We start from the raw sequence: 22,950 nt of genomic DNA on the forward strand, positions 1-22,950 counted from the left end.
AGACTTAAATAAGCTATGAACATTTCAAAGCATGTAATTTTTCTTTCACCTTGACTCACAGTACACTCTTTAGTTAATGTAGCAAAACAAAAACAAAACCAAAAAACAAAACAAAACCAAAAAACAAACTCTAGGCTCAGACTGCCTGGGTTCAAATCCTATTCATTTAGTTATTGTACTTATTTTCCAAGTGACTTCAAATTTTTCTTATGTTTAAAATGAGACCATCTCCATCTCCATCATGAGCATTTGGGAAAGATTTAATGAGATAGTCACACAAAGTGTTCAGTGTGATAGTTGGCACACAGTAAGCTCTTAATAAGTGTTACCCATTATTACTGTTTCTATTTTATATAGCCAAAGTGGCTTATTTGGAAGAGCATTTCCAAGTGTGTGGCTATAAACCTGGGAGTGATTCTGTGTCTCAGCAGATGCGCGATTTCTTTTTACTGCCTGCCACGTTGAAGGTACTCAGTAAATATTTGTTGAATGAGTGAAAGCATGAACAAACGTGGCACGGATCAGGCAGAAACAGAAGGCACGGGGAAGTTTGAAGATAGTTTGGTAGGCAGTGGGGAGCTATCAAAGCTTCTTGAGCAGAGGCAGGGAAGTGTCAGATGGGTCGAAGGAGGGAGGGTTTGGAAGCAGGGTGAATAGTTGGCAAGCTGTGGGCATCTCCTGGATGAGGAATAAAAGACTTGTTCTAGAGTTTCCAGGGAGGAGGGGAGGAGGACTTTCCTTTTGTTCTTACTACTGCCTCGGGGGCCTGCAAATCACCCTGGATGACTCCCCTCCATGTTGTAACACACCTGGTGCACCTCTACATGTGATGTGCTGGTCTGCCTACTGCAGCCACCTTCACCCAGGTCTCCTGGATTGCTACCCTAGATCACTCCAGGGTCCCCTCTCATTCACCTGTCCTGTATCTCCAGCCAGCAGACTCTTATAAAAAGGCACCTCTGATGTCGACACTCTTCTCTTTGAAACCTTCCACTGGCTTCCTACTGTCCCTAAGATAGCTTCAGTTCCCCGCTGTGGCTCCCAGGCCATGTGTAATCTTGTCCTGCTGACCTCTCCTCTCTGACTTGTTTCTCTTTCTTCTCCTCCTTTCTTTCAGGGCTGTCCATTTGGGCTCAGCTGATCTGACCTTTCTCTGTCTAACAGAATGCTCCTGTGTGACGCCTGCTTGAACTATTTCAGGGCCTGAACTAAAGGTTCCAGTGTGATCTAGAGCATGGCTTTTCATCCTTCAATGTGCCCTGGAATCGCCTGGGTATCTTGTTATGGGGCTGATCCTGCTTTAGTAGGTTTGGTGTGGGACCCAAGATTCCAACATTTCAGCGGCTTTGACCCGACCCGGGAGCTTGTGGGAAATGCAGAGTCTCAGGCCCTACCCCGGACCTCTGAATCTGAATTTGTACTTTGGCAATTTCAGTACATAAGTGTCTGAGAGTGCTGGTCTAGAGCACCTCTTAAGAGCAGGAGACCCCCTTTCTGGTGGCTCCCTTGTGGGTCAGGGTTATGCCAGGCCTGGCCCAGGCACCTAGGATTTCGTCACTGAGTCTGGCCTGTTGGAATCTACACCCATGAGCTCTGACAGAATGAGACCAGTTCGGGAGCTATTACCTTCAACCAGGAGAGAAGAAACAGAACTGGCTGAGATGGGAGGTTGAGATGGTCACTGAGATGATGGGAGATAAAGTCACTGAAGGCCTGCAGTGGCCTGGCCTCCATGTTCTCCCCCTGGCCCACCTGGCTAGCCCCCAAACGACTTGTAAGGCATGGCATGGGAGAGCTATATGACTTTTCTTAGCAGAATGGGGTTTGTGGTGGCCTTTCTTTTTTTAAAAAAATTTATTTTGGGACTTCCCTGGTGGCTCAGTGGTTAAGAATCTGCCTGCCAATGCAGGGGACATGAGTTCGATCCCTGGTACAGGAAGATCCCACACGCCGCGGAGCAACTAAGCCCGCGTGCCACAACTACTGAGCCTGCACTCTAGAGCCCGTGAGCCACAACTACTGAAGCCTGCGCACCTAGAGCCCGTGCTCCACAACAAGAGAAGCCACCATGGTAAGTCCACACACCGCAATGAAGAGTAGCCCCCGCTCGCTGCAACTAGAGAAAGCCCGTGCACAGCAACAAAGACCCAACGCAGTCAAAAATAAATAAATAAATTTATTTTAAAAATTTATTTTATTGAAGTATAGTTAATTTACAATGTTGTGTTAATTTCTGCTGTACAGCAAAGTGACTCAGTTACACATATATATATTCTCTTCCATTATGGTTTATCACAGGATATTGAATATAGTTCCCTGTGCTATACAGTAGGACCTTGTTTATCTATTCTATAAATACTAGTTTGCATCTGCTAATCCCAAACTCCCAATCCTTCCCTGCTCCACCCTGCCTTCCTCTTGAGTGGGGGCCTTTCTTGGATCGATATATAATTTCCCAGCTGAACGGAACATGCCCTGAAAGACAGAATCTTAAAGGGAAGGCCACCAGGTTAAGGGCCAGAAGGGACTTGGCAATGCAGAAAAGTTCTGGCCTCTTGTGATTTACATATCCAGAGGTCATCTTCTCCCATCCTGAGAGGGAGACAAGATGGCCTTTCCAGACCCATGGAAAAGCCAAGGCCTGCCCTGGGTGTCTGAGGAGTCTGGGCAGCCCGGTTTCCCAACGTCATTGCTGGACCTAATTTCCTGCCTCTGCTGAGTTCTTGTTCTGTTGGCCTTACCACTGTTCCTTTATCACTGGCATTGATCCTGGTGTGGGCCCTGGCTCCCAACCTCGCCTGCAACCCGCCATCAAAGCACCCATAGATACAAGCCATGAAGTTGCAAGGATCACTGGAAAGGCATGACATTGCTGTGCAGAGCAGCAAACTTAAAACGGCACAGAAAACAGAACAGACCTCCTAGTCCCGAAGTTCTCTGCCCCTCCCCCTACCTCTGGGGGTTTTTCTCTGGCCCCTCACACCATGGAGTGCCTGGCCTTGGGTCACCTCATTGCTTCCTCTTAGTCCTCTTTCATGTTCTCCTCCAAGTCCTTCTGTTAGGCAAAGGGATTTAGTTCTCTCCATCCCAGGCCTAAAGTTCTCAGACCCACCTTTGCAAAGTCCAGGGGCACCGAGGCTCTGAGAGGCTGGAGAGGCTTTCTTGGCCATTAGCAGCAGGAAGAACCAGCAGGGACCTGGTGGTTACCTTTACCAGGAAGCACCCTCTTTATTAGGTACTTGTGGTTTTCAACAGCATTTCCCCCCTTCCTTTAGGTTATCTCTGATAGAAGTTTCCTTGAGGCAAACAACCTGTAACATTTTATGCCATTCATTCATTCATTCATTCATTCACTTATTCATTCAACACATGTTTAGTAAGCAAAGTCAGTGTGCTGAGTGCAGATACTGGAGGAAAATACAGATGTGCTTGTTTCTAGAAACCTGCTGATGGATTGGCTGCTCACCTCACCCGTGCATTGTAGCACCGGTGATTACTAATGCTCTTGGTATATCCTGATACAGTCAAACAGAAACTCACAAGATGTTTTTGAGAGTTGTGAGTATTCTTCACCACGCAAAGGGATTCACTGTAGGATTAAATAAATCCAGAGAATTTTACAATTTGAAGGGACCTCGGGGACCAGCTCATTCAATCCCTTCATTAGGCAGCAGCGGAAGGTGAGGTTTAAAAAGCTGAAGAGACTCACAGTAATTCAGCAATGCTAAAGCCAGAGGGTCACATCCAGCACTGCCTTTACATTCCTGGGACTGGTCACTTTCCATCATGCTGTGCCCAATGTAGAGATACTCTGATGATGAGGAGGATGATAACGATAACAGTTTTTGAGCAGCAGACACTGTTTTAAGTGTTTTTCATGTTACAACATTGTTCTCACGGCAATCTCAGGAATACCACTGAGAGTGCCGAGGCCCAGAGAGGTTAAGCATTTTGTCCAAGGTCACACAGCTCGGAAGTACTGGCGTGAGGGTTCTAATCCAGGCCATCTGGCTCCTGAGCCCAGGCTCTGAACTGTTATCACTCCAAGGCTTCTCTACAGAGAGGGACTAACCAGAAGCCCCTGCAGAGAAATGTGTTTCCATCCACTTATTTAAAGGAAGGTGCTTCGGTATTGAAGGTAATTTCTGTGCTATGTAAACCAAAGTTTGGTATTAGACCTTCTTGCAGATCTTTTAAGGTATGAAGTGCTAGGTACAGAACCTCCATTAAAATCTGTAAAGATCTGCTGTTAAAATAGCATGAAAAGCAGTTCCTATGATGCATGTGACAATGAGCAGAATTGTCATCTATGTAACAGGTGAATTGGGACAGTGGCCCCGGCGTGGCTGCAAACACCTGCAGACTTTACAGAATGAGATGTTTGGGAATAAACCCATTCAAACCTCAAGTGCATGCGGTTTTCTTGCAAAGCGATAATATTTAGGGGACTGCTTACCAAAAAAACCAAGTCTCTCTTAGCAGGGATTGAATGAAATACTGTGATATTAATGAATTAAGCACAGGCACGTTCTGCTGGTCCCCAAAATGTTTTTTTTCATTTAATTTTTTATATTACAGTTGATTTACAATGTTGTGTTAGTTTCATGTGTACAGCAAAATGATTCAGTTATACAGATACATATATCCATTCTTTTGGGGATTCTTTTCCCATATAGGTTATTATAGATTATTGAGTAGAGTTCCCTGTGCTATACAGTAGGTCCTTGTTGATTATCTATTTTATATATAGTAGTGTGTGTATGTTAATCCCAAACTCCTGATTTATCCCTCCCCCTCAAAAATCTTCTAATTGGAGTCTTACAGTTGACTTTTTTTCCCATGTGCTTTATTAAGTAGGAAGCGCCAGTAAAGCCCAGAATCTAAAACAAATATGAGTTAGTTCTCTAGTTAGCTTTCTTCCCTTGAAGCTGTTATCAAAATTAACCCCAGGGAGTATAAACTTTAATGCATCCATCTCAGCAATACCTCCCATGATCTTGGGAAGCCGTAGAAAAGAGAAAAAGAGAACATTATGAACCTTGCAGGGACTCTGAAGTTTTATCAATTATCACAAGCAGCGTGAGCCCAGAGTCATTGAAATCATCTCGGGGAGGGGAGGGTGAGAAACGTACTTATTTGCAACGGAGCGTTATTGGCTGAGAACAAATGGATTGCTATTTGTTTTCTCTGTTCATCCGTAATGATTACAGGCTGGCGTTGGTGTTTAGCGACAGGATCCAGCAGGTCAGTTATGACAACTTCATCACTGTCATTAGCGCCTTTTGTTTGCAGTGAACACGAAAAGCTGTTCAGCATTAAGGGAAAGGAGTGGTGCGGAATGCATGGAGAAAGTGAGAGGGTAAAGGAGAGATCCAAGCATCCCAAATTCACACACTAGGAAGACCAAGAAAGGACACCCTGGGTGCTCTGGTCACACTGACTTCACTGGGGGAGGGGCCTCAGTTAGGGGACCCAATTTTGGACTCTATGTTCTTTTTACTGGAAGAGTCATTTCTTGTGTCTGTAAAGGGTAGTCTTTTTTTTTTTGCCAGTTTGGGTTCCTAGAAATGCACTGAGATAACCTTTTGGTAAGGGATCTTTCTGCTTCAAGGGTGGTGTCTGTGAATCAGTATCTTCTCCTGCAGGCGAGGGTAAAATGAAGCAAAATACATAAAGGAAATGCAGTGACCTTTGTTGGGGACCTACTGGGTATCGGGCAAGGTGCATTTTTATGAGTATTGTCTCCTTTGTCTTCTCAACAACACTGGGGTCCGGTGGCTTCATTCCCACAGTACTGATGAGAACAATAAAGTACGGAGAGGTAACACGTTACCTCTAAGATCACCCAGCTAGTCAGAGCAGAGAAGGGATTTGAATTCAGGTGTGTCTCTTGTTGCAAACTTAGTACCCCATGCTGCAACCCACCCCCTTCCTCCCGCAAAAAAGAAAGAACAAAAAACCCACTACCAAACAAATTTCTTAACTGAGTTCAAAGGGGCAAGGTTAAAAATCCCAGTATTCGGAGGACCGTGAAAATGTAGGCAGAAGCATGTATTTATTTGACGATCTGATCATGTGAAAGCTCGGATGATAAAAAGACATATTGAAAGAAATTGTACTAATTAAATCATAAAAATGCATTATGCTTTTTTGGGAACTCACCCCTCCTCCTGGGTGACCCTTGACAAGACATTCTGTGTTCCTGTTTTTTTGGCAAAAAAAAAAAAGTGAGTGTAAGATGAAAGTTTGATATTTGGCTCATACGAATCTTTGTCTCATTGGTGAATTTTGTGCCCCCTTGTCATTTTGGCTTTCTGCTGCCTGACCAAGCTCCTTTGACTCACGTGCCTACTTCTTACACCCCTCTTGTTCTTTTCTGGACAACTTCACTGAATCTTGTGCCTTATGTCTTGAGAAGCACCTGGTAAAACTGGCCAATTGTGATGGGAGGCATACAGGGAAAAAGGTGGGGCGGGGGTGGCTCGGTGGGAGAGGGAGAGAACAAAAGAGGGCAGGGTTCTTGTGATGACCAAATCAGGCTGCTTCTGCTGTGACATTACATTTAATGTCCAAAATTTGACCTTAACCATTTCTGATGAACTCTGTTGACCATGTAAGCTACTGACAGAACATTTACTCAAATCCTAGTAAAGTTGAGGTTCCTGGTGCAATGTGACCTATGTGGATGAATTTAAAGGATTTTTTTTTTTTTAACCGATTAATTCTCAGCTCAAGTCTTTTTAAGACTTCCTGGATGCCCTTAACATCACTCCGGCCAGAGTGATGAGTTCTGAACGTGCACTTGTGTACCGCTGTGAAAAAATAAGAAGTAAATGAAAACCCCAGGCCCACGTGGGGAGTGGTGACACCAGACACCGAGACTGAGGATCAGGAAGCTGGAAATTCCCTCCTGCCTTGGTGTTTGGCCTCCAGCTTTTCCACTTCCCTATATCACCCTTGTGGTGGGTCTGTGCGCACAGTAGGGCTCTCCTAATTTGATGGTAAAAACCACAAGAGCCAGAATACTAGTTCCAAGTTCTCAGCGACCATTTAAACATCCAAACCCAAACCTTTGCGTGCAAGGGCGCGCTGACCACCTTGGGCAGACAGCTCCTCTACCAGTGGGCTCCAAAGGGCAGGTCCGCTCCCACGAGGGAGCTCTCACCCCACTTTGCCCTGATTAGCTTGAGACAAGCAACCTTCTCCAGCTGTTAGGTTTCTCTTTGCTGAGTTTACAGGGGGGTGGAGGGGGTGTTCGGGGTCAGGACTGAGGCTTAGGGGCTGGGCCGCGGGGCGCTGTTCACGGGTGACCCGAACCATGGAATTCACAATCACCTGGGCAGACAGGTGGGGCACACGCATTTCTGGGGCCACCCCAGACCTCCTGGAGCATGCTGATGGCCACTGTCCAGTTTGAAACACTGGCACAGAGACCTCCCCGCTGTCCCTTGGGTGGTGGGCGTTGGGTCCAGGGCGTCCCCTGCTCGCAGGGGTCCCGGAGGAGACGGGGTCGTGAATGCGCAGGGAGTAGCGGGCGGGAAGTCGGGAGGAGAAGGAGGAGGAGCAGGAGGAGGAGGAGGCGGCGGAGGAGAGGAAGTCCCCCGTGGCCACCCCGAGGGGAGGGCGGGACGGTGCCCACAGGGACTGGGTCGGCCGGCGAAGGAGGGGGCTGGGCCTGGCCGCTCTGCTCGAGCGCGGAGGGAACTGGCCGCAGGGCGCGCGCTCCCCGTCGACCCTCGCGGAAGGGGCGGGGGCGGCGGCGCGTGCGCGGGGCCGCGGGCGGCGCGCGGGGGGCGGGGCGGGCGCGAGGCTGAGGCGCGCGGGGCCGTGAGCGGGGCGCGCGGGGAGGGCGCGCGGCGGGCGGGGGAGGGCGGGGGCGCGCGGGGGGGCTGCCCCGGGGCGGCCCCCCCACGTCGGGGCGCGGCGGGCGGGGGCGGCGGGAGCGCGTCCCGTCCGGGTCCTGAGGAGCCGCCGCCGCCGCCGCCGCCGCTCGCCAACATGGCGGACCTGGAGGCCGTGCTGGCCGATGTCAGCTACCTGATGGCGATGGAGAAGAGCAAGGCGACCCCGGCCGCCCGCGCCAGCAAGAAGATCGTCCTGCCCGAGCCCAGGTACCGGCTCCCCGGGCCCGCGCCGCCCCCCGCGTCGCCGCCCACCGTGGCCGCCAGCGACACCCTGCGTCCGGGAGGGTCGGGCGCTCAGCCGCCGCTGCCCCCTCGGCCGGCGACCTCGGGGAGCGGGCGCTGCAGGGCCGGCCTCGCCGTTCCCGTCTCTGAAATGGGGCATCGGAGGGCTGTTGGGGGGACTCCGGGAGAGAGCGCCCCGAAGTGCCCAGCGCGGCGCGTGGCGCGCAGCGAGCGCTCCAGCGGGGTGTGGTGAGGATGTGGTTGTGACTTCGCTGGACGAGCTCCATCCCTGTCGCCCCTTCCTGCCCCATCTCTGCCTCTCGGTCCAGCTCCATCCCCGTAGTCCTCCCTATTTCATTGCTGTGGTTCCTTCTAGCCCCATCCCTATCCCTGGCCTCATCTCTGTCATCCCTGTCCTCCCTTCCAGCCCCAACATATGGTCCCCCGCCTGCCCCATCCCTGTCCCTCCTTCTACCCTGTTTGTCTTTCCCTTGTGCTCCATCCCGGTCGTTCCTTCCCTAGTTTCTGCTCCTGTCCCCCATTCCAGCAACGTCCTCTCCTCAGCTCCCTCTGGGCGCCTTAGCTGGGGAGTGCAGGCGACTTGCCTTTTGCCCCAGGCACTTAAATTGGTGTTTTCAGTGCTTGCTCGCCTTGACGTCCACCAGTCCAGTCAGCTTCCTGCACTCCTTTTCTCTTTGGTGCCTCCTGGCAGTAAGGAGTGGATTCTGACCCACCCTATTTTCTTTTTGGTACTAAGTGTGTCACCTGGTGACAGATCCACTGGTGGCACTTTATTAAAAGGTTGAAATGGGACTCACTTAAAAACGCATGTTGAATGGGTGATTCCAGGCAGGAATTTGTTGTTTAAATTACCAGCAAAGGGGCCGATTGAATTGGCGAGGGTCTTGGTGAGGTTCATACCAAGTTGTAATTTTTGTCTCAAAAATGATTTATTATTGATGAAGTAGTAAACGGCTTGATGAGTTCATATCATTGGCACCACCCCAGAAGATACCATGCATCAAATTAATAGTGAGTTTCAAATAGTGTATCAAAGGATTAGCGTTGGATGTTTTTTCCCCTTAGCTTTCCTAATTAACAACATCGTGAGTGGTACAGCAGATGTGTCTCCTTGACACTGAATAGCTCTTGGTCGATTGATGATAAAAAGAGGCATCTTCTTTATGGTGAATTTAAGAGCATGCATGTTTGTAATGTATTGGAATCTAAAACCAAAGCTATTCTCCATTTGAAAGCATCAGTTCTTCAAGCGTTATATACATCTAAGATTGCTTAAATGTTACCTTGACATAAGAAAAAAAAACCTTTCTTGTGATGCTGAGGGATCATCAGATTATTTTTACAAATCCCTGAGTCTGAGCCCCACGATATAGAAAATATCTTTCCCTTTGTGTTATTCGTTGTGAAAAGTCAAATTGTGTAAATGAAGACATGCTTCCTGGATGTTTTTGTCTCGCTTGCCCTTCATAGCCCCTGCCTCTTGTACATTTTGCAGGGAAAAACCTACTTTGATGAGCGAAGACAAGCAGGAAAAGTAAGGGAAGAGTGGAGGCCTTTTGGAGTGTTGTGAAAGCAGCACTCCTGTTCCAGGCTTTAACGTATCCGAAGCTCACTGACGATCAGTGCTGTTTAAAATTTCTGGCAAGTGGGAAACTGTAAAACAGTAACCCCCAAATGAAACCTGAATTTCATTAAAAAAAAAAAAAAAACCCTCTACATTTCTGTAAGTGTCATATATAATGCTTAATTTCTTTTCCTCTTTTTCTTCCTTAAGGGCAGGGAGTCCCAAATATATAAAGTGTCTATATGTAAAATCAACAAATCTTAACTCATGGACAGTTTTTTTTGGGGGGTGGGGTGATATATAATATTACTAAAATTAGGAACGCCTGTTCTTTTTTTTTCTTGGTGTTTTGAACTTAATGTGACCTCTGCTTTTTGTAATGTCCCTCTTAAGAACATACTTATGTGCTTAGGGTATTCACTTACTTGTGTGAAGGCCTGTGTTTTCGGTGGCATTCTTTGGTAATACTTTCTTTTACGGCAGAATTAGTGACCTGCCAGCAGATTTCTCATGACATTTTAGAATTGAGACATAACAACAGGAGAGTAATTTTAGGAAGCAGCTCTTTAGTAATTGTTATTCTGTTGCTGTTTTGTTTTTAAATAGACTCTTGAATTAGGCCATTGGAACCTCCTCCAGAGATTCTAATTTCTTTTGAGTTTATCTCAACTGGCTTTAGTTTTGTGCTGTGACCATTTACATAGTAACTGCCACTCCTTGTGCTGTGTTAGGATTCTGGTACATAGAGATTATGAGGTAAAACATCTTGCACATTTTTCTCCACCACTGGATGGCAGTTAGTGGCCTACCTGCTCGATTTGGGGATGGGGGTGAGAGGTTGGGGGATTTCTAGCTCTGGTAAGCAAGTTAATTTCATGTTGAACCGCCTCAGCATCATGACTCAAAAGACTAGTGTGATTGCGCTCTTTGGTAAAGGATACACGTCACATGTTTTCTGATAAGAGTTTCTCTTTCAGCTTCATTTTGGGGTAAGCCCTGTGATCACCAGTCTTCCGCATTCTTGAAAAAGAGGTTTAGCTTTGTATTTTCAGTATCTAAATAGGAAGCATAAAACTTGCCATTGGTCTATCCCGAGTGACTTTTCTTTCCAGCTTATTATTTGAAGCCACTGAGTATTCTGTGTGCTTCCTTATTTCACTTACTTTGCCTTTACCCCAGTTTTGCACAGAAAGGCAACAGAATGAAGCAATATCTAGCTAATTTCAATGAAGTGCGGGGTGTGCGGTCCCCTGCCTATTACGGGAGAATCTCAGAAAATGGAACGTTCCGCCCTGGGGAGATTTTGCTTCTCTGAGATGGCAAGAGGCAACCATTTTGTTAGGCTGACACATTATTCACTTAACGAACCAATGAGTGCAAATTCTGTAAAAGTTGCCTATTTGTTCAAATTATATAGCTGCTTTAGTTTATTGAAACATTTGTTGAGCTAATGTAGCTGATAATGGGATCTATTGGTAATAGTAAACTGTGACCCTTGGAGGCGCTGCGCAGGCCCAGCTCATTCAGATGTGCCTGCCAGTTGTTTTATGCCATGTTAGAGAAGAAACACTTTTATTTAATAGGGTCTAATTCAGAAGCCAAGGCCTACAAAGGGTCAGCATCTTAAGCCCTGGAGGGTTCAAGGCAACTTTTCCCCTGGGCTCATTACTCTTGTAACTTTTTCCGCACAGAGTGAAATTCAGTTGACTTGAGGTCACACACACTTGCAAGAGGTTGAGTCACATAAATTCCATCTTTCCTCTGGAGTTTCATTTCTGTTCAGTGGACATTGAAAATTTGGGATCATCTGTCACAAAGCTTGTCCTTTCCAAGTATTCACACGCTATGATAGGAAGGTCTGAAAACATTTTAAAGAGCCTATAAAAGTTTCCGGGAGCATTTTAGACAGTCCTGAAAAAGGTGTGTGATACTGTTTATTCCATTAATTCAGTACCTGGTTGTAGAGGTGTTTTCCTGAGCCAAGCAGAGGGAGACTGTGACCACCCTGGCCGCAGCTTCTTCCTTCAAGGGGCTTACTGTCTAGTGGCAGATACACTGGGAGTTGAGAAAGATGTTTACTTTCATGTGCAATTGCTTGAAGATTCTATTTAACTGTGGACAAGTAGCACGGAGTGGCTTTTACTATTCTATATTCACGGAACACATTATATCTGCTCAGTGTCTTATTGTAATTTGTTAATGATCTCCTTTGAAGAGCTGTTTAGCTGTAGTATATATAGTAATATGGTAGTGTGCCTCTTCCTATTTTTAAAACTATCATAGGTAATTGATCTTGAAAAATAGCCCTGTTTTCTTCTGATGTGGAAATGGGGTTTATTCTGTAATTTCCCCAACTCCAGTCAGCAAGTGAGTGGTGGGTGACTTGAAGGATTCCCCTCCATTTGGATTGGAGGGTATTCTATGCCTGCAAGCCCAACTCTGAACTGAAAAGTCAAGGTTGAAAGAAGGAACAGCCTTAAGGAAGAAAGCACTCTTTATTGCCGATAGGAGCACTTCTATGCATAAAACAGTGGTGGTGTTCTGGCTTCTTTTTCTCTAAGTGACACTTTCCAAATGTAATTTGTTCTGACCTTTCAGTTATTACTTCATTCTCGGTCAAAGTTAATTTGTGCCAGCGACTTGAAGTTGTAAGTGTGGTGTGTGATTGGCAATTCTTAGAAATAGACGTTCCAGTGCAGTCAGTTTGGGACCCAAGTCAAGCGTTGTGAAAGGCTTTGCATCGAGAGCCCAGTCGATGGCTTTGAGGTACAGGCAGTCCCAGCTTTTAGAAACGATGTGTTCTCAGAGACAGCCTCTTAAAAACACCTCCTCGGTACACTGAATGGGGCTTTGCCAAACATCTGTGTGGACGGGGACGGACACTGTTGGATCAGGTGTCACAGCTCAAAGAAGGGACGCTTCCGCCTTTATCATGGCAAGCAGAGTAAGAGATGCCACGGAGGAGAGAGGGCACCCGGGGTCCCTGCAACCCCGACGAGCGAGAGAGAAGTTTAAATTCCATGAAGTACTGATATGATAACTACCATTTGCCGAGAGAGCTCGCCCCCTGCCAGGCAGTTTGCAGCGTGAGTGCACCTGTTCCCTACAATGGTCCTATCAGGTCGTTAGCATCAGCTCCGTTTTCCCAAAGGAGCAGGTGCTCAGGGAGGTTTAGGAACTCAGTCCAGGTGACAGCTGAACGTGGCCGAGGCAGGAGCAGGATTCAAGCCCAAGTTTCTCAGAACGTGGGTCCTTCCACCTCGCTATGCCGTCTCGCCAGAAAGAATAGCGAGCACCCTCACGTCTCATCTTGCAGGGAATGGATGAAATAGCAAAACTTTTTTTTTTTTTTTTGGTTGGGGAAAAATCCTTCTGCGTGCCTATTCAGTCAGCTGCCAGGGCGGCACTGGGAAAGTCAGGACCGACCTCAGAGACTGATCGAGAACAGCTATTCCTCTGGGGACCTGCGAAAACGGTAATTATGACTAAGTGAAAAAGCAGTTTCTGCCTTTTTCCCAGGAGGAGCTCGGGGGTTAAATGCCTGTTCTGTTTAACACGAGAAGTGCAATCTCGCTGTTGTTAACGAGAAATTGTATAATAATAGACCGCCTCACCCGCTGGCCACCCAACAGGATTTCTCTCTCTTATCATTTAGAAAAAAAGGGGCAGCTCAGGCTGCTTACCTCCCATCCGCCCCCCACCCCAATTTTCCATATCTGAGAAAAGGATAAAAGGGACAAAACAATAATTTTGGCTTTATTTGCGATAAAAATCACTATCTCATTCAAATAATCTTCCTCTGTTAATAAAACTGTGTATTTGAAGATGGCTGTAGGTGAAAATGCATTCTTTGTGCCTGATGGTCTGTTCTTATTCTCTGGACTTGAGCGGGTGGGGAAATGGAAATGAGGTACTTGGCAACTTTTGCTTTCTGATTGTTGAATCATTTGTCAGCTAAGTCATTTGCATGCTAATGAGGTTGTTCTGGACCGCCTCTGCTTCTCCTCTTTTTCACTTCTTTATCCTTCTCTGTTTTTATCACTGATTAGAAGTTAGAACCCCCGGGCCTTTTTGGATTGCTGTATGGGTCTGAAATGCAGCAGGCTCCCCATATCCTGTAAATATTTCTCCTAATTTTGGAAGTCTTCTTTTGGGTCACCTGTGCTTTTGCTTCAGTGTGAAGCCAAAGCACATTGTCATACTTTATAGGACCATAAAGAAAAAGCCCTTTAGACAATACAGTGAAAATATTTTTGCAGCTCATATATTTTGTGACTGATTGTTTGTAAGAGTCAGCTTTGACCCAGCCTTGGACTTGTACTCTTGTTTGCTCTCATTTCCTTCTTCCAGGGTTTCAGGAGCAGGAAAAAGTGATTATATGAAAGTAGCCCATATGAAGGTAGCCCGGCCAGACCTTTATCCTCAGTGAACTTGAAGGCCAGTTGTCATCACTGGCCCCGCATTTTCCTGTGCCCTCCCTCCTACCTGCCATACTGTACTAAAAGAGAAAGTTCTAGACTAGGAAGTATGACCCTGATTCCACTGGCAATTTGCCATGGACCGTTGGTAAGTCACTTAAATTCAGTTCAGTATTAAATTCAGTGTATTCAGTTTCCCCATCTGTACAATATGATATCTATTCCTTTTTGATCACAAAATGTCCAAATAAAAATCTGTCTCTTGAGAGCATTTTCTATCCATACAATACATTTGTGAGCAGGAGAGAACATTCATTTCAAACACAGAAAACTCAAGAGAAAAAAGATTGGAAGCAGTGTGAAAAGATAATTCTACTTTAATTTACACCATAGGTGGTGGTGGTTGTGATTTATATGCAGTATGAGACATAGCACCTTAAAAAAAGTACAAAACAGTAGGAGATAAAAGCAGTATTGCATGGAGACCCTTGTGCCACGTGCTCAGAGGGGGCAGGCTCGGGAGGCAGGACTTCTGAAAAGTTAGAATGTTGACCCCTAGACCCATAAGTAGGTGAATTTCCCAGATTTCTCCTTATTGTTCTTCCTCTAGCTGTTTGTTGTAGTACTGTTTGTCTAGAACCTTCTGCATGTGGTGCTTTGCGTGGTTCTTTTCCTTTCTTTCCTCCTTTCTCCTTTTTCTCTTCCCTCCTTCTTTCCCTCCCTTTTTCCCTCCCTTTACTTCCTTCCATCCATCCATCCATCATCCAGTAGGCTCTGGGCTATATTGGCTTCAGTACCTAAGAGTTCACAAGCGTGCCACTTTTAAGTATAGATAACTAAGCAATTAAGAGAGTTGACATCCTCGAAAGGTCTTTGCTTCAGTAAAATGCACCAAAAATCATAATCTAAGAGCAGCTGGCTTCAGCGTATTAGGCATAAGGTGATGCATTCTAGTCTTCCTCAGACATTGAAAGATCGCATCTTAATAACATAGCATTGTCATATCTCATGTTTGAAAAGATCTTGGAGGGCATCCAGTCTAGTCCTGCATTGGGTGGGCGACCTCCCTCTCTAGCATCCAGCCAGGGTCATCTTTGGGGAGCATCTCTGAAGCTCTGTGGTGTTGGAAAGCTCTCTTGTAATTCATTCTGCTGCGCACAGGTCTCTTGCTCTCCTTTTGTGGCCTTGCAAAACAAGTTTAATCCCGCCCCAAAGTAATGGATCTTCAGACATTTGAAGGCAGCTACCCCAGCGCAGAGTGGCTGCTATGGGAAGCTGTCCCCCGGTCCTTTAGTTGTTCCTCATATCATGCTGAAGTCTGCACACTGCTCTGTAATCCACGCTCATCAGTCTGAACATTACCAAGCTGAGTAAGAATATTACAATTTACGAAGACTAAAAAGGTATCTGCAGAGTTACTGTAATGAATTTAGTGATGGCAAAACTGTTAAATCCAAAATCAAGTGTATGGTCAAGTCCCTCCAGAAGTTCCATTATAGGGAGAACCTTTTTGGTTCCTTGAATGATTTTAAAATTCATTATGCCGGTTTGATTAGGGGATTGTTTCCATTAGTCAAAGTTTGGAAGTTAAGCATGGGTCGCATGTGTTTTGTGACAGTGACTGCCTTTTGCCAAGTGCTAAGTGAGTGCTAGGCACTGTGTATTTCTTAGATAATCATGGGCTAAACTATTTCAGGAGGAAAGCGAGCTTCAATTAAGTTGAAAAGATCATCTTCTGAGGGTTAGAGAGCGTATGTTTCATATATTCCAAAACTTACAACTCTGGTAGCTGTGGAAAGCAGCAAGTTTCTTCATTTTCAGCAAGAAAACTTTCTTGAATAACACCCCCTTGGTATTTATATTTTGTGTCATTAAGTCAGTCCGTTGCTCTTTATTATCTAGAAAGGTAACTGGTTATATTTTCAGGTCATTTCTTCTAAATTTTCTATATCTGTATTGCTTTCAATAAGGATTTAAGTTAAAAATGAACTGAGATGGGAAGGCATTTACACAGCTGTTAAATACTGCAGGCTTTCATTTTGCATTATGAAAATGTCTAAGGCTTTGATGACATTTTCGATGTATCTTCTTTGAAAAGTACAAGGCTTTTGCTGTTGGGTGTAAGGGTGGGGGGCATCTATACCCCATGTAGAAATGGAACTAACCCTAATAGAAAAGGTCAAGGGACTTTCATATTCATCTTTTTTTTTAACATCTTTATTGGAGTGTAATTGCTTTACAGTGGTGTGTTAGTTTCTGCTGTATAACAAAGTAAATCAGCTATACATATATCCCCATATGTCCTCCCTCTAGCATCTGCCTCCCACCCTCCCTATCCCACCCCTCTAGGTGGTCTCAAAGCACCGAGCTGATCTCCCTGTGCTATGCTGATCTCCCTGTGCTATGCGGCTGCTTCCCGCCAGCTAGCTATTTTACATTTGGTAGTATATGATATTCATCTTTAAAAGGCCCTGCTTTTTTCACCTACATGTACTGTTTCTTTTCTCATAATGACACCCTAACTGGGAAAGGGATTACACAATGAATCTAATCATCACAACATTAAGCGTAGAGTAGAGTGTAAAGTTTTCCTGCTCTCTTTTTGTGTTGCATTTTGGAACCGCTCCTTCTGTTTTGTTTCCAGTGGCCGTGGAGGAAAATTTATTATTTTATGCAAAACGTCCCAAGTAGAATTGGGCTAGGAGGGGAGGTGTTCTCTGCACAATGGTAGTTTCTAAGCAAGGGATGAGAGGATGCTTATGTTAATAACTACCCCCCCCGCCAAAAAAAACTGTAAGAGTTTTGTGTTCAGGGATTTCTTAGGGTTTAATCATTTGGTTTTTTTCTTTTCTTAATTCCACGTGGAAAATCAGCCAGCATCTTTATGTTTGTGTCCTTTAAATATAGTGCCCTGCTTGGGAGGGGATTGGTATTTCAAATTATTATTTTTTTAAAATTCAGGTTACTCTGTAAGAGAAGCTTATTTTCTCTGGCCATGTCATGCTGGAACAGTTTGATGAACGAGAGGCTGGACGCTCCTTCCTGTAAGATCAGAATTTGAAGTTAAACATTATGGCCTGTGGGTGTCTCACAAGTCTCTGGTATAGGATAGATGGTGGCAGAACAGTAGAAAAAGCCAGACTCCAGTTTTGAAGGGCCTCAGTGGTTCTAACCTGATAAAATTCTTTCCCTGCTCTTAAGAAACATTCTCCAGACCTGGGGTGTGAATTGGATCAGTATTAAAATGATCATGATGGGAGATCTGCTTGCTGGGCTTAACGGTTAGGTCTGACTTTGTTAACTTATTAAACCCAATCCATCTGGTGGTCATCTGTTTCATATTTATGGAAGAGATTGGAATTCAGAGTACAAAAAAACCCCACTAATACTTGTATATAGTGCCTTGTAGTTTTACACGTATTGACTCTTTCTTGTTAGTTTTTACAGTTATTCTCCGTGGTTGGTAGACATTTGAAAAAGAAAAAAGAAAATTACTCCAGACATGTCCACGTGGAGGCACTGAGAGGGGTATTTTGTCTGTTTGGGGGAAAGCTTGAACTCTCCTCGGACACCAGTGTCTTTCCTGTGGTCCTGGGGGCTTCCGCCTGCCCTTCAGACTCAGAAACTGGATTCTGTCATGGCACTGAGTCTCTCTGCCTCTTACTGTGGAGTTCACATCAATCAGCTGAGTTGGCCCGACTAACGCCTTCTCTTCTCTTCTCTTCTTTGAGTCCGGTGGTTCTTATTTAAAGACCCCTTTGAGAATCCAATGAGGTAGAGGCTCCCACCCCTCAAAGTGCACTAACTCACATGGTCGATTTACCTGAAAAGCCAGACTGTAGGTGGAGTGTCAGATTTGCTGCTTTACACTCAGCACTCATTCTCAGGAGCCTTGATGCCTGAAGTCCCCATGACCTGAGAGTTCTCCCCTGCAGGCGGCCCTCGTGGAAGTGATGCTGTCCTCAGAAGGTGACACAGGTGGCACAGGCCTGTGGCTGGAGGGGTCAGAAGGCCTAGCCCCCTGGCTCGGCAGCTTCAGTAGCTGGGACCAGGTCATTTCTCCACGGGGTGGCTTTACCCTGGGTGTGGAATCCTGGAATTCCCTGACAGTGAGAGGCCCCTGTCCACATACTCATGTTTCCTGCTCTAACCGGTGCTAGGCCCCCACTGGATGCGATAACACAGTCACTGAAGCCACAGCTTGTTAGCCGAGGAGCCTTTGGCATTTCTCTGCCCTTTGTGTTATGTGTTGATTTAAAATTTTCATTCTCCGAGGACAAGCTTTTCCCCTTATTTTCAGATTCTTGGAAACGGCTCCACAATACTCATCATCCCCATTTTAGGAGGAAGTTCAGGTTCAGAGAGAAGCTAATTGCTCAAGATCACCTTGATAGCAAACGGCACAGCTGAGCCTCAGTTCAAATTCTGTCCATTTTAATAGACAACCTCAGACTACCTTCTGCCACATGAATCTTCTAAACAAAGAAGTTTCTTGGATTTGGGTAGAGAAGCATTGTCACTTTCAGATGTTAGTAACACAGCTTGAAAATGCATCCTCTTCATTCAGTTGGGTGATCTACTACAGGGATCTGATGAGGTGATCCAGTAGCTTACATATATTGATACTTTCATTATTTTTCTACCTCAGACACACTTTTGTAATTTCAGATGCACCCTTATTTCAAAAGCAAAATTAAAATTCACGTCTCTCCCTGTCTGTAGGTAAATGGGGATCTTTGGCTTGAACATACTTGTCCGTTACTCTAGATGCATTAAGGAATTTTTTATGTTGCATTTGTTAATCTTGTTAGTAGTACCTTCTAAATTGTGGTAGAAAATTAATGCAGCAGGTTGCCTATTAAACCTTCATACAGAAAGGTCGTTGAGCTCATATTGGGATGGAGTTCTGTTTGTCAGAGACACTTTAGTGACTCCGTCCACAACTCAACTTCTTCACCTGCTATCCCCGAAAAAAAGATTCCCCAAGTAAAACTCCTTATTGATCACTACTGGCAGTGAAAATGGAGCACCAACTCTGTGTCTGGAAAGCGGCAATGAAAAAGGTAAAGAATTAAGCATTCATCTTACCTTTCGGTACGAACTACATTTTAAGGTAACCAGAACTCCCTAGTTGGTCGTGGGAGATTCATCTTTACAGAGGAATAGCAGCAAATCAGGAGGAAATTGCAGCAAATCAGAAGGAATGACGGAATTAGAAAAAAAATAATCATTTTGCAACTTTTACTGAAAGTATTGATTTAGGCAAAGATCATCAGTGTATGAAACCACTAAATGAAAGGTAGATGGGGGAATTTTAAATGGAGAGGTCAAACTTTCACCATCTGAACTTTCGCATCACTAACGTTGGGGCTCAGGACAGGCCGACCCCAAAATAGGCCAAAGTGGCGTACTGATTATTTTGAATTAAGGTTACTTAAGAAACAAGCGATGGAAGAAGAACACTTTGACCCTCCTTTGTCTCCAGAAAGCAGGAAATAAATCTCCCATGTGAAAGGTACCCTCCCGGCACCAGGAGGTTAGGGAGACATCCTTATCACCAGAGATGGCAAATTCAGGGCCGAAAAGGCTGTGTAAACAAACCTTGTTATTACTTCTTCACTAATTTAAGACCCCAAGCCCAAATGTCTTTGTCTTGTTAGTTCTTCACAGATTTATTGTTTCTTTGTCTACGAAGTATAAAAGCCACCTGCTTTGGTCACTTCTTTAGGTCCTATTTCTGTGAGACTTCTGTATGTATGAATTAAATTTGTTCTTTTCCCCTGTTACTCTGTCTTATGTCCATTTAATTCTTAGACCGGCCAAAAGAACTCAAGAAGGGGAGGGGGGAACTTCCCCCTCCCCAACACTGAGGAGAAATAAATGCGTCTCCTTGTATGAGGCCGTATGAAGACTATGTAGTGAGTATTCCTGCCCCTAAAGGTGGACTTGAACGTACTCAGGCTCAGAGCTGACTTGCAGCTTACAGGACACACGGAGGTAGAAGAACAGATTGAGTGGCCTTATGAGGAAGCAAACAGGCAAATCCAGAATGGGGGCCATCCTCCAGGACTGCTGTCCTGGTTCCCTCAGTAAGTCACTGGCATGAAGATAAAAAGTGGGTGGTGGGGACGGAGGGGGGCTCGAGAGTAAAACGGATGTCAGAGATCTAATAAGCAGATGAATGTGTGGATCTTGATTTGATCTTGATTCAAACCCAACCATATGAAAGACACCTCTGAGAGAATCCTGGAAATTTGATTTAGGAAATGGGTATTAGATCTTCAGGATTTATTGTTATTTCCAGGGTGGGGTTGGGAAGTGATAACGGATCATGTTTATTGGAAGGAAAATGTCCATAGTTTTTAGAAATGCAGATAGAAGTAGTAAAGGTAAAACAATATGTAGTCTGAGATTTGCTTTAAAATGCTTTAAAAAAAAACGGAGGAAAAATGAGGGGGAGGATGAAAGTAGCAGACTAAAATCTTCATAACTGTTCCTGAGGTGTTGATTGATGGGTTATGGGTGGTCACTCTACCATTCTCTACTTTTTGCATGTTTGAAAAATTTTACGAGAATTTTTAAAGCCAGTGGAGAAGATTGCTTTGTGTGAGGATCAAGGCTATCTTCGGGTAGGGGTGACGATAACCTCGTTGTTGTCCCAATGTCACGTGTAACCAGCACTGGTGACTTAGGATATAAATTCCCTGTGACACATCGTATGGAGGTACAGAACGTCCAGCATCTCAAATAACTGAGACTGAAGGAAGGCTGATGTGCTTTTTGGAAACTGCATTAGATGACTGAAAAAGAGCCTCCGTGACACTGATTGCAAAGATATGGATAAAGTTGTAATAAATGCATTTGCAACCAGAGTTGTGACTCATCCAAGTCGTGTGGACAGATTTACAACCTTTTGACCAGAAGACTTCTCATTGAAGGATGAGAAAAAAAAAAAAAAGATGGAAAAAGATTATCCAAGAGAGAAAGCATATTAAGACATGAAACTTTAAAAAACTGTATCCATTTACTCACTGAGTTTGGAAGACTTCACTGAACCTCATTCAGTCATGAATATCTATTAAATCATAGCTCTGATGTTTACATTTAGCAAGAAAAAAATAATAACCCATGCTATTTAAGATGATCTATCCTGTAAGCATACTTTCCATGCCTAATGAGACTCTGCAATGTAATTCTCTCTCACTGAGGTTACTTTAACAACTTTCTATTTTTAAATTATGTGACTATTAACTTGTCAAAACATTTCAAAATAATTTCTTTAAAAGAAGTGTTTTCTAATGTGTTGCTCTAAACCAGACCTCACCAACAGACCTCATACCAAGACTGGTATGAAGAAAAACAAAAGTTTAAGGGAAGTCAAAACAAATCTGGATAAATGGGAGAGTTACAAGATATTTCTAGACAGGAAGACTCAGTATTGAAAAGATGTCAGTTCTTTTCAAATTAACCTATCCCAATCAGAATCCACGTGAGAATTTTAAAGAATGTGATAAGCTGATCCTCATTCATCTAGAAGAGAAAAATGGGCAAAAATAACCAATAAAATTTTGAAAAAGTTAAACAGCAGGGTTCTGCTCTACCAAATATAAAACATTGCTGTAGGAATTAAAACGGTGTGGTCTTGTTTCAGGCACAGACACATAAGTCTTGTTTCAGACACATAAGTGGCAGAGCATGCAAAATCTCCTGTATATGCATATTTATATTCATCTATATAGTAAAATTTGAATTTGGCTTATGAGCAAAGGTAGCATTTTGAGTCTGTTGGGGAAGGGATTGTGCATGATAGCTGGCCATCAGGTAAAGTCATAACCCCTCCACATTGTAAAAAAATAAATTCCCGAGTGTCTAATGAGATAATCATCAAAATATTAAAAATAGAAAAACATGAGAGAATATATTTTTATTACTCTGGGATATAAAGGGCTGTCCCAAGTGAACCCCAAACCTGGAAACCATAAAGGAGAAAATGAATCAATATATGACACAGATGAAGAGTTCTCGTGTGATAAGTGGTATCATGTACCAAATTAAAAGATGAGTAGTTGAAAAATTCCATTGGATGATCTTATACGGAGCATATTTTACTTTGTAAATCTGTTTGCCTAGAGAGTGCTTCTTCTCTGAGGTTCTGGCCTGGTTCACATTGTCTTAGGGAAGAACTGTGGGAGGGAGACAAGGAAGCTCAGCAATTGTATCCAAGTCAGCATTTTTGCCAGTTGTAGAAACAAAATGTCATCTGTCAGTCCTTGGAAAGGAAGTGTTTGCTTTATATATTTATTTATTTTCTGGCTGCGCTGCAAGGCACGTGGGATCTTAGTTCCCCGACCAGGGATCGAACCCGAGCCTCCTGCAGTAGAAGCGCTGAGTCTTTACCACTAGACTGCCAGGGAAGTCCTGAAGTGTTTGCTTAAAAAAAAAAAAGCCATGAAAAGCTGGACATTAATCTCAAGGGTGGTAATTTAGGTATTCTCGCATAGTTAGAAAAATAAGTGAGTCCAAAAGTGGAGGCTGTATGCTGTCTGGCAGTTTTCTCTGTGTGTGTGTTTTTTTTTTTAACCTGCTGCCGTCCTTTGTCCGTTTCCTTCAATTATTCGGTGCAGGCTGGCATGGCTTATCAGATGCTGCACGAGTGGTCCCGTTGCTTTGTCTGTCACCTCATCTTTGCCAGGGGCCCCTTGGGATCTGGAGTTCAGCCGTGTTGCACTAGACTCTGTAGGCCCCTGTGATTGCCCCTGTTGACACGTACCTGTGACACTGCATTGGGACTCCCTGCTTACTCCACTGTCACCCCTCTAGA

At 44.7% G+C, this 22,950-nt stretch overlaps 1 protein-coding gene and 1 long non-coding RNA gene across 2 annotated transcripts in view; both read left to right on the forward strand.

Moving 5' to 3' along the window:
• The first annotated feature begins 7,927 nt into the window (after positions 1-7,927).
• Positions 7,928-22,950, forward strand: part of GRK3 (G protein-coupled receptor kinase 3) — a 101,951-nt gene continuing 86,928 nt past the window's right edge. Inside the window, exon 1 of the mRNA XM_055080678.1 lies at positions 7,928-8,111. Coding sequence (XP_054936653.1) covers positions 7,999-8,111 — 113 coding nt within the window. The 5' untranslated portion in view covers positions 7,928-7,998. The remainder of the gene's footprint in view (positions 8,112-22,950) is intronic.
• Positions 12,651-21,977, forward strand: LOC129391576 (uncharacterized). The gene is made up of 3 exons (XR_008615948.1): positions 12,651-13,186; positions 19,944-20,218; positions 20,808-21,977. It is a non-coding gene; the product is annotated as an uncharacterized lncRNA (long non-coding RNA).

Source organism: Physeter macrocephalus, chromosome 19 (assembly GCF_002837175.3).
Source record: "Physeter macrocephalus isolate SW-GA chromosome 19, ASM283717v5, whole genome shotgun sequence".
Lineage (NCBI taxonomy): Eukaryota > Metazoa > Chordata > Mammalia > Artiodactyla > Physeteridae > Physeter > Physeter macrocephalus.